This window comes from Sorex araneus, chromosome X, assembly GCF_027595985.1.
Source record: "Sorex araneus isolate mSorAra2 chromosome X, mSorAra2.pri, whole genome shotgun sequence".
Classification (NCBI taxonomy): domain Eukaryota; kingdom Metazoa; phylum Chordata; class Mammalia; order Eulipotyphla; family Soricidae; genus Sorex; species Sorex araneus.
The window spans coordinates 198,641,898-198,658,988 of record NC_073313.1 but is presented as its reverse complement, the minus strand read 5'-3'; the positions used below and the strand labels follow the sequence as shown (position 1 = coordinate 198,658,988).

Below are 17,091 nucleotides of genomic sequence, written 5' to 3'. Positions count from 1 at the left end.
TGGGATGAAATAAGAATGATGATGATGAAGATGAAGAAATTTTCTTCATGTCTTTATTTCGATTTGCACGTACATTGTTCTTTTCCACTTGTCTGCAATGGCTTCATTATATCTGCATATTTTTTATTACACTTGCCTACAACCCCCAGATAGAATCTAGACTCCAATTTAGAGTAATGAACATGAATTAGGCATTGCCCAGCATAAAACACCAGTACATGTGAGTGATACCATACTTGACATTATTAATCATGTCCTTCGGGAGAACTACCATTTTGTCTTGTCTCTGCAGTGTACTAAGCCTCCTGGAGTCCACAACCATCACGAGTTGGTCAGTCCTACTCTTTGTTGAGTCTTAGCTTTGAATTAGGAAAAACAAAGAAAGTGGCAAATCAAACATTTTCTGCCTCAGCGGAGAATTCCTGGATTCCTCGCAGGCTGTAAGTCCGCGACCCATCGGGGTCTGTCAGAGGTGTCATAGAGTATTGGTGTGCATCCACGTGTGTGTGTGTGTGTGTGTGTGTGTATGTGTGTGAGGGGGTGGTGGTGGGGGGGTGGCAAGGTGCTGGAAAAACAAGGCTATGAAAGAGTAGGGGGTTGTCTCTTCTGGAGGCAGTGTTTGCCTTTCCCTGGGCAGAGGTTGTGGAGGTTAAGAAAACCTGGTGTAACAGATGCCAGGGACAGATGATGTTACCTAATTTGGTCAAAGAACAAAGAGTGTGTAAAACATTTGGAAATTCTCAACTGCGCAGTGGGATGGGGGCACTCACAGGAAGAGCTGACACAGTGTCATCCAGAATTTCAAAGTAGAGCTGCTGCCTCTCAGAGCGTGCTCAGAATGGGAATCCCTGTTTCAGCTGGTCCGGAGGTTTCGGAGACAGTATCTTCTGGGCTGGAAGAGCTTGACTGCACCCATTACTGGTGCGATGTTGCGCAAGGTGCCACTCGCTGACTTAGGGCCCCAATTTCCTTATCTGTAAAATGGGTAAACCTCTAAATCGAGAGGCAGTGGCGGGAGTGGCATGGAGGGAGCGCGAGGGCTCTCTAAAACGCTGTCATCAAGAGGAGAAAATCATTTCTTAGGAGTCCAGATGGACTCTTGCCATACTAAAAATGCTCAAACACCTCAGTAGTTTTCTGCACGGATTGCCACCGCGTCCCCCACGCACCCCCCAGCCCTCCCGGTTTCCCCGCACTAATCCTGTTCCTAGGCGGCAGAGTAGGGAGATGAAGCATTGGGGGGGGGGGGGGCCGGGGCCAGCCAGGCCCCTGCCCCCCTGGCCTCCTGGCACCGTGGGGCCTGTCATGGCGGCCCGGCGACAGCTGAGGTGCTCTCAGATCACAGGCAGGAGGCATGAAAGGGTCCGCGGGGTCAGCGGTCCCCCGGCCAGGCTCCTGCGCTCGGCCCGCTCTGCGGGGTCCCCGCGGGCAGCGGCGCGGGGCCCGTCCCGGCCCCGACCCCGACCCCGACCCCGGCCTCGCGCCCCGGCGCCCACCTGAGGAGGCGGCGGCTGCCCCCGGGCCCCGCGCGCCGCGGCGGCCCAGGGCCCCGGTGCGGGCGGCGCGACCCCCGCGGCCGCGCTGTCGAGGCCCCGCGCCCTCCCCGCCCCCTCCGCGCCGCGCCCCGCGGCCCCCACCCACCGGCCGCTCCTCCCCTCTCCCCACCCTCCTCCTCCGCCCCCTCCCCTCCCCCGCCGCCTCGCCGGCAGCTCGGCCGCGCGTCTCGGCTGCCCGGGCCGCCAGCGCCGGCCGCGAGGCCACCGCACCTGCCGCGCCCGCGCCGCGTCCCCCGCCGCCGGCTCGCCCATGTCGCCCGGCTGCCCGCGCCGGCCACGACGATGACCACTGCCCTGCGGGATGGGCAGAGCGCCGCGGGCCGGGCGGCCGCCCGCCGCTCGCCGCTGGCCGCCCAGGTGTGCGGCGCTGCCCAGGGGAGGGGCGACGCCCGCGACCCCGACCCCGCGCCGGCCCCCTGGCCGCCCGCGCCGGACGGGACCCGCGGCGGCGCGGCAGACAGGTAGGCAGCCCCCGAGGGCGCGGGAGTGTCCTGGCGGGCCCGGCGCCTCGGGGCGCAGGGGGCGGTCCTCGGGGGTGAGCCATGTGCCCAGCGCCGGGCCAAGTTTGTGAAAGTCTCCGAAGACAATTCCCTTCGAGCTGGCGCCCGCCCGAGCCCGGGACATTGCGATCTCCCGGCGCCTTATAAATAGCATCACGGTTTCATTGAGAGCTCCGGGGCTCTCGCTCGCCCGCTCGCTCTGTCTCTCTGTCTCTCTCTCCTGTCTCTCCTCTCTCTCTCTTCCCCTTCTCTCCCTGTCTTTCCTCGCTCCTGTCTCCTCTCTTCTCGGTCTTCTTCTGTGTGTTTTCTCTGTCTGTCTCTGTGTGCCTCTCTGTCTCTCCTCTCCCTCCTTCTCTCCTTCTCTTCTCTCTCTCTCTCTCTCTCTCTCTCTCTCTCTCTCTCTCTCTCTCTCTCTCTCTCTCCCCACACACTCTCCCTGTCTTTCTTCTCTCCTGTCTCCTCTCTTCTGTCTTCTGTCTGTCAGTCTGTCTCTCTCTCTGTGTTTCTGTCTCTCTCCCTCTCCCCCACTCTCTCTTCCTGTGTGTCTCCTGTCTCTCTCCTGTCTTCTCGCTCTCCTGTCTTTCTTGTTTGTCTGTCTGTTTCTCTCTCTCTCTCTCTCTCTCTCTCTCTCTCTCTCTCTCTCTCTCTCTCTCTCTCTTTCTCTCTCTTCTAGGCAGATCGGTATAACTATTAGGCCAAAGCTTCACGCTTGACACCCCCCCTCCCCACTTCCTCTTTTTCTGACTTCTTGGGGCCCCGTTTTCCAAATAAATAAATAAATACCTTCTTTCATTTTATATCTTAAAAAAAAAAAGAATTGCAGCTTAAGTGACTTCACCTCCCACAGAGTCTTACAGCGACCCTGGAGAAGCAAAGCGGGGATTGACATTTGAGCAGTCTCCTGTTCAGCAGGAAAGAATAGAGGCTTTAAAAGGTTTCCCAATCTCCGTAACATTCAGCATTAAGTGCCTTTAGAGTTCACAATTTTGCACATACTTTAGGCAAGGAAAAGGCTGCAGCAATACAAAAATCTATAGTCCTTTATATTCACACATTTAAATGGTCCTTCTCCCCCTTTTAGATTTCCAAAGTGCTTCAACTTCACTGAAGTTAAAATTACTCTGCACTAGAGTACATTTATACGAGCGGGTTCTATTGAGTTACCTCCTCAGAAACAATGCCTTGAGGTTTAGTATCTATAAGCACTTGCAAAATCAACAGACTGTGTGTGGGCAACATTGTGAATGAAATTTGAAGTGAGATGAACCACAGCTATAATTAATAAACCATAACTTCCAAAAGTAATTAGTAAAATAGCATAGGAATGATTTTACTAAATGTTTGTAGACTGTCAATTTAATGGATACCTAACACTGTTACTCCTCAAAATGATTTGCACATCAAAAATAATATAGTTTGTCATTCAGCTTTTGGAAAATTATTAAAAGTGCTAATAATGAGATTTGCATTCTTGTTAATATATTTCTACCGCATTCCCCCTGAATATTCGTATGAATATTATCATAGGTTGGTTTTTATTAATTCTAATTTTATTTTAACTACGGAAATACACGGCAGATATTTTCTGTAAACTTTTTATAGTATTAGTGTTATCCAAAGTAGTGTATATTGGCCTTAGTTTTTAAATCCTGACAGCAATTATATTTTACATTCTGATTTATGTAAATTACATCCTATCTTCTCTTGTTGTAGGAGAAAAAAGAAAGATCTGGATGTTCTGGAAATGCCATCTATTCCAAATCCCTTTCCTGAGCTATGCTGTTCTCCATTTACATCTGTGTTGTCAGCAGGCCTCTTTCCCAAAGCAAATTCAAGGAAAAAACAGGTATGCATTTAATTTTTTTCTTTTTCAAAAATACATTTATAAGTTTGAAATCTGCATAGGCTTGAACATATTCAGTACTTTTCAATAGTACAGAAGATTAGTGTGATGACCTACTTTAAAAAAATTATATGATTGACTGGAAAAAACCCGAATGCCCTAGAACGGATGACTGGTTGAGGAAACTTTGGTACATCTATACAATGGAATACTATGCAGCTGTTAGAAAAAAGGAGGTCATGAATTTTGTACTTAAGTGGATCGGCATGAAAAGTTTCATGCTAAGTGAAATGAGTCAGAAAGAGAGAGACAGACATAGAAAGATTGCACTCATCTATGGCATATAGAATAACAGAGTGGGAGACTAACACCCACGAATTGTAGAAATAAGTACCAGGAGGTTGACTCCATGGCTTGGAGGCTGACCTCACATTCTGGGGAAAGGGCAACTCAGAGAAGGGATCACCAACTATAATGTAGTCAAAGGCCATGTGGGGGAAGGGAGTTGCGGGCTGAATGAGGGCTAGAGACTGAGCACAGCGGCCACTCAACACCTTTATTGCAAACCTCAACAGCTGATTAGAGGGAGAGAGCAGAAGGGAATGCCCTGCCACAGTGGCAGGGTGGGGTGGGGGGAGATGGGATTGGGGAGGATGGGAGGGATGCTGTGTTTACTGGTGGTGGAGAATGGGCACTGGTGAAGGGATGGGTTCCCGAACTTTGTATGAGGGAAGCATAAGCACAAAAGTGTATAAATCTGTAACTGTACCCTCACGGTGGTTCACTAATTAAAAATAAATAAATAAAAAAAATTAAAAAAAATTATATGATTGACATAGATCTTTGGCATTTTTCTTTTAGGGTCTTTTAGTTTTCTTAGCTATGTAATGGGTATATTGAAACTTATTTCAGGATTTGGAAATGTGCTAAGTGGGAGAATGCTCATATTGTGTCTGGAAGCAGTTGTTTTAGGTAGCACTGTAGCACTGTCATCCCGTTGCTCATCGATTTGCTCGAGCCGGCACCAGTTACGTCTCCATTATGAGACTTGTTGTGACGGTTTTTGGCATATCCGATATGGCACGGGGAGTTTGCCAGGCTCTGCCGTGCGGCGAGATACTCTTGGTAGCTTGCTGGGTTCTCCGAGAGGGACGGAGGAATCAAACCCCGGTCGGCCGCATGCAAGGCAAACGCTCTAGCCCAGTGTGGAATAAAACAAATCAATAACAGCTGGGGCATGTGGGTATTCTGTGTCCTGGCAGAGGTTGGGCTGCGTGTGAGAAAGTGGACACCGGGTCATAGAGAGTCTGGGTAGAGTGTGACAGTGCTGGGGGCAGGGGACATGGGAATGCCTGGAATTGCGGGTCTGTGGGATTGTGAGTCGGGGTAGTAGTAGGTGTGCACACAGGGAGTGCAGGGAGCTGTGGGGTTGGACAGTGGGGTCCCTGCTTGGGTTTGGAGGAGGGGGCTGCACAGACTCAACATGAGATCCTCAGAGGTGGGGGAGAGGGGGGTTGAGGAAGAGGCAGGAATGGGGGTTGCTTGGGGAAATCCTGGCCAGGCCTTAAGGGAGTGAGCTGGCCATTCGGAGGTGGGGGGTTCTCTGGTCTCAGGGCTGGGGAAGATCCCTGACGGGAGGGCGGGCCGGTGGACGTCTGGGCCAGGCTGACCCAAAGCTCAGCGGCTCCGCAAGGCCGCCCTGGCACGCATGGGAGGTTTGGGAGGGCCGGGGCGTCCAGGTGAGCGGCTGTGGCCCAACAGAGGGCCAGCCTGGTTGCAGCCTGGGGCTCATCAACGATTTTAATTTTTGCTCCTTTGCCTTTGTTTCTGGGCTGTACCCCTGGTGCACAGGGATGACTCCTGGCTTGGTTCTTTAGGGTTGCTTCTGGTGGTGCCTGGAGGAACATGTGGTATTGGAGACTGACTCTGAACCTCTCGCATGCAAACGTGCTTCAGCCCTTTGAGCCATCTGTCTGGTGCCAAGATTTAAAAAAGAAATATATATATATTTATTTGTTTCTAAGGTCATGATTTACAAAGTTGTTCTTAGTTGACATATAGTGTTCCAGTACCAAATACCATCACCAGTGTCGAACTTTCTTCCATCAGTGTCCCTGCTCTGTTTCTGTGACAGGCACTTTCTTTCTTTCTTTTTTTTTTTTTTTTAAATTCTATGTACTGTTGTTTACAATACTGTTACTGTTAGGGTTTCATGTCTGACACATTCCTGCTTGAAACCTTCCCAGAGGGACCACTGTCCTTGGCCTTCATTTCAGTATCTGCTTCCCTATCCTGTCCCTCTTTCCTCTCCCTGGTGGTCCGCATCCTGTTGAAGACCAGTTCTCAGTTCCTGTTGCCTTTGGTTATTTATTATCCCCCTCCTACCTTTATTTATATACCACATACAAGAGAGATCATTCTGTATCAGCCCCTCTCCATCTGACTATCTTCACTCACCATGATATTCTCTAGCTCAACCACGTAGCAGCAAATTGCGTGATCTGATCTTTTCTTACAGCCTCGTAGTATTCCATTGTATATATGCACCATTGTGTACATGTGCTTTATTCAATCATCTGTTCCTGGACATTTGGTGTATTTCCAGATTTTGGCTGTTGTGAATTGGGTTACAATGAACATAGCAGTGCAAATGTTTTTTTCTAAGTAGTGTTTTTTAGTGCTTGGGGTATAGGCCAACAAGTGGTATTGTTGGGTCATATGAAAGTTAAATTCCTAGTTTTTTGAGATGTGTCCATGTTGTTTTTTCGAAAGGGTTGAATCAGTCTACATTCTCACGAACAGTGAATGGGGGTCCTTTTCCACACATCCATGTCAGCAATGGTTGTTTCTGTTCTTTATGCCAGTTTCTCTGGTGTGAGGTGATAACTCATTGTTTTGATTTGCATTTCCCGATGACTAGTGATGCAGAGCCTTTTTTTCATATGCCTTATGGTCATTTGTAAGTCTTCTTTGGGGAGGTTTCTACTCATCTCTTCATCTCCATTTTTTTGATAGGGTTTGTTGCTTTTTCTTGTAAATTACTACCTCTCCTTTATTTATCTTGAATATCAACACTTTATCAGAAGAGTGGTGGGCAAATATTTTTTCCCAGTTTGCGTAGTGTCTTTTTTCTGGTCATCATTTCCTTTGAGATGCAGAAGCTTCTTGGTTTGATGTTATCCCATTTGTTTATTTCTTTTGCTACCATTTGCTTGGCCAATGGCATTGAATCCTTGATGACCTTTAGCTTCAATGCCCTGAAGTGTTCTGCCTATGTTTTCCTGAATATAACTTACAGATATTGAGTTCTTTATTCCATTTTGATATAACTTCCATGTATGATATTAAAAATGGGACAGAATTTATTTTATTTTATTTTATTTTGTATGAGACTACCAGTTATCCCATCACCACTTATGGAAGAGATTTCCTTGTTCCACTTGATACTTTTAGCTCATTTATTGAAAATTAACTATCCTTATACTTGCAGGTCTGTATCTGAGCTCTTGATTCTATTCCATTGATTGACAGTGTGTCCTTATTCCAGTGTCACACTGTTTTACTTATTGTAGGATGACATTACGATGTAGGATGACAACTTATGACTATAAAAGGACAATTTGAACATGGGGAAAGTAAAGCCTTTCATCTTTTTTTTCCTAGGGTTACTTTGGCTATTGAATCTTATCAAATGCTTTCAATGAATCTGATGATATGATCATATGATTTTTATTCTTTCTTGTACTGATATAGTACATTATGTGATTGACTTGTATACGTTAAATTGTCCTAGCATCCCCAGGATGCTTGGTCTTTTTGATGTGTAGTTAGATTCCATTTACTAATATGTTTTTGAGGATCTTTTCGTCTCTCTTCACGAGGGAGATGGGTCTATGATTTTTTTTTTTTGTAGTGTCTGTCTGCTTTGGGAATCAGGGTTATGTTTGCCTCATAGACACTCTTTGGAAGGATTTCATTTCTTCAACTCTTTGAAAGAGCCTAACAATTATTGGCAGTTATTCTTTAAGAGTTTAGGAGAACTCACTAGGAAATACAACTAGGCCTGAGTTTTTATTTTGGGGGAGACTTTTGATGATCATTTCATGTGGCCATTTCAGTTTTCTCAAGAGTAATTAATTTGTCTGTTCAGATATTCTGTTTTTCCTTGGTTCAACCTTGGGGAAGTAATAGGAATCTAAATACTGATGTGTTTCTTCTAGCTTAACCCTTTTGTGCATAAAGATTTTCAAAGTAATACATCATGATCCTTTGAATTCCTGTGGGATCTCTTGTGAAGTCTTCCCTTTCATTTCTGATCTGGGGACAGAGGCAAGGATTCATTCAGTCAGCCTAGATTATTTTTTTAAGTCACTAATCAAAAGGGGGTCAGTAATTATTGGTCTACAGTAGGGATTGGCAGAAAATTTTCTTTGATTTTTCACATTTTCAGCATAGACCATTTACTAAAGCAAAGTGATATAGCCAGTATATGGCAAGAGGTAATTATAATTTAGGTCTCATGTCTTCTATGTCTTCTTCATTTTAGAAATTCTTCTCTCGGAGGTTCTGGCTACAGAAGATAGATGACTTGTTAAGTGATGTTTAGAAAATAGATTTTATTTTTAAGATTTCCTTTTCTAGTTTTCAGTTTGGGACTTACTTAGCAAATGAGATTTTAAAGACCAGGCAATTATGAATATAGCCTTCATAGTTATCTATTTTTTGAAAAATAATGTATCCTAAAATAGCCATTTCTCTTCCTAATAGCCTTCCTCTCAGTTTCGAATCAGCAATACCAAGAGAGTCTTCATGATGTGACGTATACCTTGTTCTTGCAAGGATAAATGCATTAAATTTGAATACTCTGATGCCTTCAGTGAGAGACAGAAATAATGAGCATAGAGGAGAAGATAGTTGGTAATTGTTCTCCATCTAGAACCTTCCCCCATTTTTTCTGCACTATTACTATCTATGATGAACTCATTAATGTGTACTTGTAGTTCTAGAAATGGAGGAGATGCCCTGGATAATACATGTAATCTTGATAATATATGGTAATAATAGAAACAGTCGGAAGCCATCTCTATAGAATGTTTTTTGGGGGATGGGATGAGGAGTATTTGGGCTACATAGGGATTGATAGAGAGCTGTATAATCAACAGAGGGCTGGGGAACCCCATGGGTTTCTCTTGCCGCCTTCCTTTGGTGGTCTTGAGCCACTTCCTGACCTGGGAAGGCCAATGCTGTCGGTGGGTGAAGGAGGAAATGAGGGCCAGGCTGGTTGGTGATCAGTTGCTGTTTATTCCATTCTCCCCATGCTCCCCATTCTAGTCTCACAATGCTCCTCATTCCTGTCTCCTCCTGCCCCCCTGCTAGTCTCTTGGGGCTCTGACTCCCTGCTTCGGTCTCTCTATAGTCTCTCCCCATCTTCTGGCATTGTGGTACCACCACACGCCATCTCCTTGCACACAATTAACATATGAAAGCTCTTCTTCTGTTCAAGGGGAAAATACCACTTAAGGTGTTTCTCCTCTCCTTAGTTCTATAACTTAATTAACATCGTAATTAACATATTACTTATATTTCTTAATATGTTATTTTGAATGGACACAGTAATGGATGCATTAAGCTTGTACGGTGGTTCTTCTGGGAACATCTCGCTATAGATCTCAGACTACAGTGTTCAGGCCAGATTAATCTTTCCTAACCTTAGCAGGTTCCTAATCCAGATGTTACTTTGTGGATCATGACAGAATTTGTTCATGACCATGCTTTTAACTTATAGTTAAGTATTATGGCACTTTGGCCTGGCCCATTTCGAGCCATGGTAGCTCACAGCTTGCCCTGGGTCCATCTAGTCCCTCACCAGGACCCTGCTTTTGGAGAGCTAGGAAGTAAGGACAACTGAGGCTTAAGTCAAGATAACAGATGCCTGGGGTGAATATTATTCAGAGTCAATTAACTCCCAAGTTACAAAAGCATATTGTTGTTAACTGTCTACCTGTGTCCATACAAAAAGGACATTGCTCTGAATTAACTATGCAAAGGACTTAAGGAGAAGAGAGAAGCAATATTTACAAGTTAACAGAGTCTAATTAGGAGATAAAGGTGATTGACTGGTTGGGAAGGCACAGCACAAAGAAAGAGGTTACAAATGAACACAGGAATGGGAACACTGTGATGGGAGTAGCCCAATAAACCTAAGCTCCCTGTGGCAAGGCAGAAAGGAAAAACTAATGTTATCCTATAGGAAACTACTTCCAGCTCAGTGTTTTGGGGTTTCTCAGTCACACTTAGGGGACCATGTAGTGCCATGGATCGAAAATGGGTTGACTGCATGTAGGGAAAGTGCCTTAACTCTGTACTATCAGGAAAAGGATTTTTTTTTTTTCAATAAAATCCTGGAATAACAAGCCTTATGTATGTTACTTTAAGGGGTTAGAATTGAAGTTTAATTGGTTCATGTGTCTTTGAATAAGGTGTAGAGAAAGTGGGAGTAAATATTCTTAGAGCAGAGGTTTGTTCTGATTTAGAGTCTTTGATGGGGGAGGCAAGTCACTAAGAGGCCGGACTGTGACTTTCCATCAGGAGATGAACAAGGAGGAGATTCTCATGAGCACATTATTTTCAGGGTAAGATTTTAAGACAGAGACTAAGGCAAAGAAACATTCCTGTTGCCCAAACTCTTGGTCTTTTCAGGGTGCCACTTTTAGGTTGGGGCATAAGATAGCAATATGGCTGACAGATTTGACTGTGTTACATGGTGGTGGAAAAAATTATTCTGGATTGCCCACTTATGTGACCCATTATGGGAAAAAGAAATGTCAAATAATGACATAATCGTTACATTATGTCATAAATAGGGGGAATTTAATAGATTTTTTTAAAATGCTCTTTATGGAGGACCTGCTATGTTCCCTGTACCAATTTTTGGCTCTAAATAACTGAACAATGCAAAATCTTTTATTGTGTTTTCAAAAGTGGGTTTTGATTTGGGGTTAGGAATTGGACAGAGTCAGTAGTCTGTAGAGGGAAAGAGGTCTGGACTTTATCTCACTAAAATTTCCTGAATGGTCATGGGAAAGTGCCTGTGTCTGACATGTTGTTGATGTGGCAGGGTGTGGCAGGGTGTTGAATAGAGAGAATAAGTGTTGTTGCTTAAAAAAAAGAAAGATAGAGTGGATGCTGTTGTCTGGGTTAAGTCCTATAGCAGATATCCGTGATGGCGGGTATTATCATCCTATAAGTAAAACGTCTTGGTGAATGACAGCATTTCTTCTGATTTTATTTAGCCAACTGGCAAATTAGGAAAAGTGTTCTATTTCTATTGATTCTGTTTGTTTTTTTGTGCTGGTCTTGTGTTCTGTTTCCACAATGACCTTCTCAGAGAGCACTGCACCCACAGATGTGCTGTTTCATGAGCAGAGAGAGGGCAATGGCCAGATCCTGGAGACCAGGCCAGTTCTCACCTGAAAAAAATGCTATTCTTGCTATTTAATTTGTGTTTATTTTGGAGCCACTCATAGTAGTGTTTTGCTCATGGCTACTCCCATCTCCCCAACCTCCATCTCCCCACAGAAAAAGAGTAGCTGGAATGGGGATTGGAGTGTGGGGGAGCCCAGTTGAATGTGCTCAGCTCTTGGAGCACTCTCTCAGGCCATGCCAAATCTCTTCTTTGGACCAAAGGTTGGAATCTTCGTGAAGCGAAGAATGTCCAAAGTTGGGAGAAGAAGGCTTTTTTGGTCATTTACTTTAAAATAACAATTCTTTATTGTTTCCATGGGGGAAAAGGAATTAATAAGTTAGGTGTTGGGAGTATAGTTCAATGGTATAGTGCTTGACTTTCATGTGTGAGGACCTGCATTCAATTCCTGGAACCTCAAAAAAGGGTGAAAGGGGGGAAGAACTGCTAAATAAGTGGAATCATCCAACAAAATTAATGAAAGGAAAATTATAAATAAAAAACATCACTCCTATTTTGTTTCAACCGTAAACTATATTCAACAGAAGCCTATGACATACAGTCATTTATGTCATTTCAACCAAAGGTCAGAAAAAAAAAAACATTGAGAAATGAGAAATGCCACCTTGGAAAAGAGTAATCTACGTCATAAAATAGATTACATACTGAACTTTAGGAAATTACTATGATTGAGTTATCTATTCTCAAAGCTTTACACATTCCGAAGAACTGAGTACATACAACTATAAAAACAAAAGAACAGTTGTATCACAAAGTCTAGGTGGAGAAAAGGAAACATAAAAGAATTTAAAAAAAAATGGATAGAAAATTATAATGTTAAATTTCACATAAAAAACATTAAAACCAAGGTCAGAAATCATTTTGTAGGTTATAAATACTATTTTTAAAAATTTGGAATACAAAAAAAAATTTGGAATACAATACATGAGAAACAAAGCATATTAATGGCCCAAATAGGATATATAATTTATCTCTGCTTTGCAAATAAAATATCCCTACACATATACTATTGTTATTCAGTATTTTTTATTTTATAAAGAAAGCAGGAATGAAACAGAATTGGATGCTTATTCTCTTTCCCTTGATTATAATACTGGTCAGATATATTTTCTAGGCACATTTAAAAAAATGTATATTAGTAAGGCAGTTGTACTTTCTTTCATATTGTGGCCAACAAAATTTTGTGCAATTTGAACTTTATATTAAAGATGACATGTATTTCCCCCCCTATTTTGTTGTTGTTGTCATTGTTTTGTTTTGTTTTTGCTTTTGAGCCATAGCCAGTCGTACCCAGAGCTTTCTCCTGGCTCTGCACTCAGGTGGTGCTTGGGAAATTATATGGGATGTCCAGGATCTCTGGTCTAATGCTAGGCAAATGTCTACTTGCTGTACTGTTGCTCCAGTCCTTCCCCCCTTTTTTTTAAATTTGAACTTACCAAAAAAATCCCCCTTACTAGTTATTTGAAGAAAGGCAAAGAATAGAAAATGTTAGCCCACTCAGCGAGCTGGAGCGATAGCACAGTGGGTAAGGCATTTTTTTGCCTTGCATGCAGCCGACCTGGGTTCGATTCCTCCGCCCCTCTCGGAGAGTCCGGCAAGCTACCGAGAGTATCTAGCCTGCATGGCAGAGCCTGGCAAGCTATCCATGGTGTATTCGATATGCCCAAAACAGTAACAACAAGTCTCACAATGGAGACGTTACTGGTGCCCACTTGAGCAAATTGATGAGCAACGGGGTGACAGTGACAGTGACAGTGACAGCCTATTCAGCAAATCATTACTTCCTTTAAGTTTGTCTACCTGCAGGTAATTTTTGTCCTTGGACTCAGCTTTTGTAGTAGCTTTGGTTAATTTCTTCCTAGAACTAAGTATAACTACCTCAGAATGAAGTCTCTGAAATTTTGAAGTCGAAATTTTTATAAAAAATTGCATTGTGAAATATTGAAGCTGGAAGAAATCTTTGCGATCATCAAGTTGAATGCTCTTTTACAGATGAGGAAATTGAGGCCAACAATCACTTTCTGGCTGAAGGTTGGCACAGTGAGGACCCCAAATGTGTATTTCTTGAGTCTTTGACAGTTTTTTTTTGAAAGAAGATTAAAATAGAAAAAAGAAATTCTATTTTCATGGAAATTGTGACCTGGAGAGATAGTATGGGTTGGGAACTGGGTGTTAAAGCACATACTTTATATAGGGGTGCCCTATTCTTTCCCCCTTTACCTCCAAAAGGATTTTTAGCTCACTCTCCTCAGACTCTCTCAGGAAAAAAGTATCATAAATGATAAAGTGTTGGTTCTGTTAGGTTAAACTCGTTATGTTTCAAGAGCATATTTATAAAATCTTAGTTTCTTCTTTTTCCCCTTCTCACCAGACAAGATTTATATTATTAATAACAAATCTTTTATGTGTGGTTGATAGTCTAGATTCATAAGAATGCCAGGAAGCATGTTTGCCATCCACATTTTAAGACTTAAAAAATGTAACTAATATTTATTTTTATTAATTGATATGCCTGTGCTTCTATAGCTTAAATAAAATGAAACATAAAAGAATATCATGTTTTTAATATGCTATCTTTCACTACATTGTTTGGTCTCTTCTGTATTGATGTAAGTCTTTTTGTAATATATCTTGAAAAAAATTAAAATATCTCACAGTTAAATTACTTTTCCACATGCTCTATCTTTGATTTCTTCTTCCTCTCCTGTCAGGGACTAAGAGATGGTAAGTTTGTCACTGTCCCTAAAGTTTATGGCCTCTGCTCTTATGCCTGGAGGTCAGTACTTGTCCAATTTGAATAATGCTGGCCTTCTTTGTTGGTCCTATGGCAGTCCTGTGAACTCTCATTTACTCATTTCTCCAGTAGCCTCCGAAGGCAAATATAATACACTGTGCTTCTATTTCTCATTTTTCAGAAGCAATGAGTTTCAAGGTATGTCTAATTTACTTATTCTGTTCCCTTTGAAAGTTTCAGTGCCTTTGTTAAAGTGTTACAGGGTAGTCTCCTCTATAGTACTCTTACAGTTTGACCCTGATGGTTAGGTGGTCAGACCTGACAATGAACTGCTGTCCAGCTCTACAGTGCTATGGTGCCTCAGTGAAATTCTACTTGAATTCTGAGCCTTTCAAATGCAAGGCATCCATTCTTCCCTGCCCCATCTCTTCATCCTCTTTGTTGAAGGATTGTAAAGCAAATCCTGACTTTCTATCATTGCATCCGACCTGGTTTTGTGTTCATATCTGAAAAATTCTTTTTTATGTGGAACTAAGGCATCCTCATTCCCTAGGAAAATGAAGAATAATTTCTTTGGTTATTTAAAACCATCTATAATCACATTTTGTCAGAATGATATGTGAAATTTTTACATTATAAACTGATTTTACTTTGAATGTCTTAACTCTGTATATTTAAATTCATTTTCAGTGGGAAACGAAGTCACATATAGTATTTAGGCCACCAAGTGATCTCACAAAATCCCATTTAATGAAAATTGAAACATGCTATTAAATATGCAGAGGGAAAAATGGAAACAGAATTTATTTCTATTACAGTTTCAAACAGAAATTTACTTTCATTAGCATTTTGGCTGCTTTTGGATATTGACAACTTTGTAAAATTCATTTTTGTGTGTGTTTTGGTCCGCACCTAGTGGTGTCAGTGCTCAAGGAACAGACAGTGCTGGGGATCAGTCCTGTGAACTTGTGTGCAAAGCAAGCCAATGTACTGTCTCTCTGCTCCATATTAAGTTATCGGACAAAAAGAAATTGAAAGTATACAAATCTTTTTAGCACTATGGAGACAAGAGTTATGGCAGTGCTTCTCTCACTAAGTGTAATCAATGGGCAACTTTGCTCAGGACCAACAAGGAATGCTTGCTAAAAATATGAAAATATAGGCCTTCTGCAAAACTTGTTGAATGACAGTGTTCAGGTGAAGGACATAAGAATTTGAATTTTTCTCTTTTGACATATTTATAAATTAGAGGTATACTTAGACTCTGTCAGTTCTAAGAATTTGGGAGCATTTGGCCTTTTAAAATTATGGATGTGGGTTTTTTTTTTTTGCTTTTTGGGTCACACCTGGCGATGCACAGGGGTTACTCCTGGCTCTGCACTCAGGAATCACTCCTGGCGGTGCTCAGGGGACCATATGGGATGCTGGGAATGGAACCCGAGTCGGCTGCGTGCAAGGCAAATGCCCTACCTGCTGTGCTATTGCTCCAGCCCCTAAAATTGTGGATTATTTTATGTAATTCAGAAAAGGTAGAAATATCCCAAATGGACTTTAGGTATTTTTATTTTTTAAATCCAGGTATTGATTCTTTGAAGGTAGCAGAGCCTCAAATGAACTAACCTGAAAGGTCATGTTGTAATACCTGCAGACCAAAGGTTCATTGATCTCATAGAAGATTAGAATTTTGAAGTAGAAAGTCAGCAAAAATCAAAACATCCACTTCCTCCACTTTTTCATTTTGTTCTTTCATAGGAATACACATTGTCTCTAGCTCATTTTCTAAATTCATTTTGTGCCCTGACAGTACTCCAAAGTCTTGTCTTGCTTATAATTAGTGCATGTGGTCCCAAATGGCCACCTCTACTGAAATAAATATTTCCTTTTATTTAGTAGTTCAGCAGTTGGTAACTAACTAGAGTTTGTATCTGAGATAATAGTCTAGTGTGTTCAGTTCTTACTCAATGAGCTGTGGCCAAGGTGGATATAGAGACCTTTAACCATTGTTTATCTAACCAGGGTTGTGGAATTGCAGTCCATCAGGAGAAAGTGCATGATAAGTAAGTAAGTTTGGAGGTAGACTGAGTGCCCCAGAAAACTATGTGTGGGTGGGTTTCCAGGGAAGCACCTGCCATGCATCTCACATAAGCAGAGCAAGTATTCTACAGTTTTTCTATATTATACACCTGCTATATGCAAGAATATATAGAAATACACTCTTGGCAGGCCTGGGAACATATAGGGTGCTGGTAGTTGAACTTGAGTTAACTATGTACAAGGCAAGTGTCTTACCCCTCCCCCATCTTTGCCACTCTACTACCAATTCAGGACCTTCCCCACTTCATATAGTTACCTTCATTGATAGCAGGAAATATCTGTTTCTTCTTATTCTAAAATGTAATCCCCAGATAGTTCTTCTGTTCATCTCTGTTTCATTTCAAGTTTGAAGGTTCCTCTAATTTCTTGATAATTTACAGGCACATATTATATCTGTAGTCCAACTTTTTTTTTTAAATTTTTCTGTGATGGAAGTGGTATACTTTCTACTTTGTTCAGGGCTTGTTCCTGTTGTCATTCTTGGGGATTTCTCCTGGCAGCATTGGGGTGACCACGAAGTGCTGCTTATTGAACCTGGCCTCCTGTATGCAGAGCATTCACTCCAGGCCATTGAGATGTCTAACTCCTCATTCGCACTTTTATCTGCAACATGGATTTGAATTTTGAATTCTTTTTTGTTTCCTTTTCTATATTTTGGGTGACACCTGGCTGTGCTCACTCCTGGTTCTGCTCTCTAAGATCTCTCTTGGTTGGCTTAGGGTTTGAGCCCAGGTTGGATTTATATCTGCCCTCCTATCCCTCTAGCCCCAAATTTTAACTTCTTTTTTTCTTTTTGGGTCACACCTGGCGCTGCACAAGGGTTACTCCTGGCTCTGCACTCAGGAATCGACCCTGGCGGTGTTCAGGGAACCATATAGGAT

The 17,091-nt window shown here is 42.6% G+C and overlaps 1 protein-coding gene and 1 long non-coding RNA gene across 4 annotated transcripts in view; one reads left to right on the top strand and one right to left on the bottom strand.

The window, feature by feature from the left end:
• Window positions 1-1,902, bottom strand: part of LOC129399960 (uncharacterized) — a 38,466-nt gene extending 36,564 nt beyond the window's left edge. For all 3 annotated transcript variants that reach the window (XR_008627314.1, XR_008627312.1, XR_008627313.1), the window contains exons 1-2: window positions 1,767-1,902; window positions 771-974 (exon numbers count right to left, since the gene is read on the bottom strand). This is a non-coding gene — a long non-coding RNA (uncharacterized LOC129399960). The remainder of the gene's footprint in view (window positions 1-770; window positions 975-1,766) is intronic.
• GRB14 (growth factor receptor bound protein 14) overlaps window positions 1,767-17,091 on the top strand; it is a 155,392-nt gene continuing 140,067 nt past the window's right edge. Inside the window, exons 1-2 of the mRNA XM_055121743.1 lie at window positions 1,767-2,017; window positions 3,770-3,902. Coding sequence (XP_054977718.1) covers window positions 1,839-2,017; window positions 3,770-3,902 — 312 coding nt within the window. The 5' untranslated portion in view covers window positions 1,767-1,838. The remainder of the gene's footprint in view (window positions 2,018-3,769; window positions 3,903-17,091) is intronic.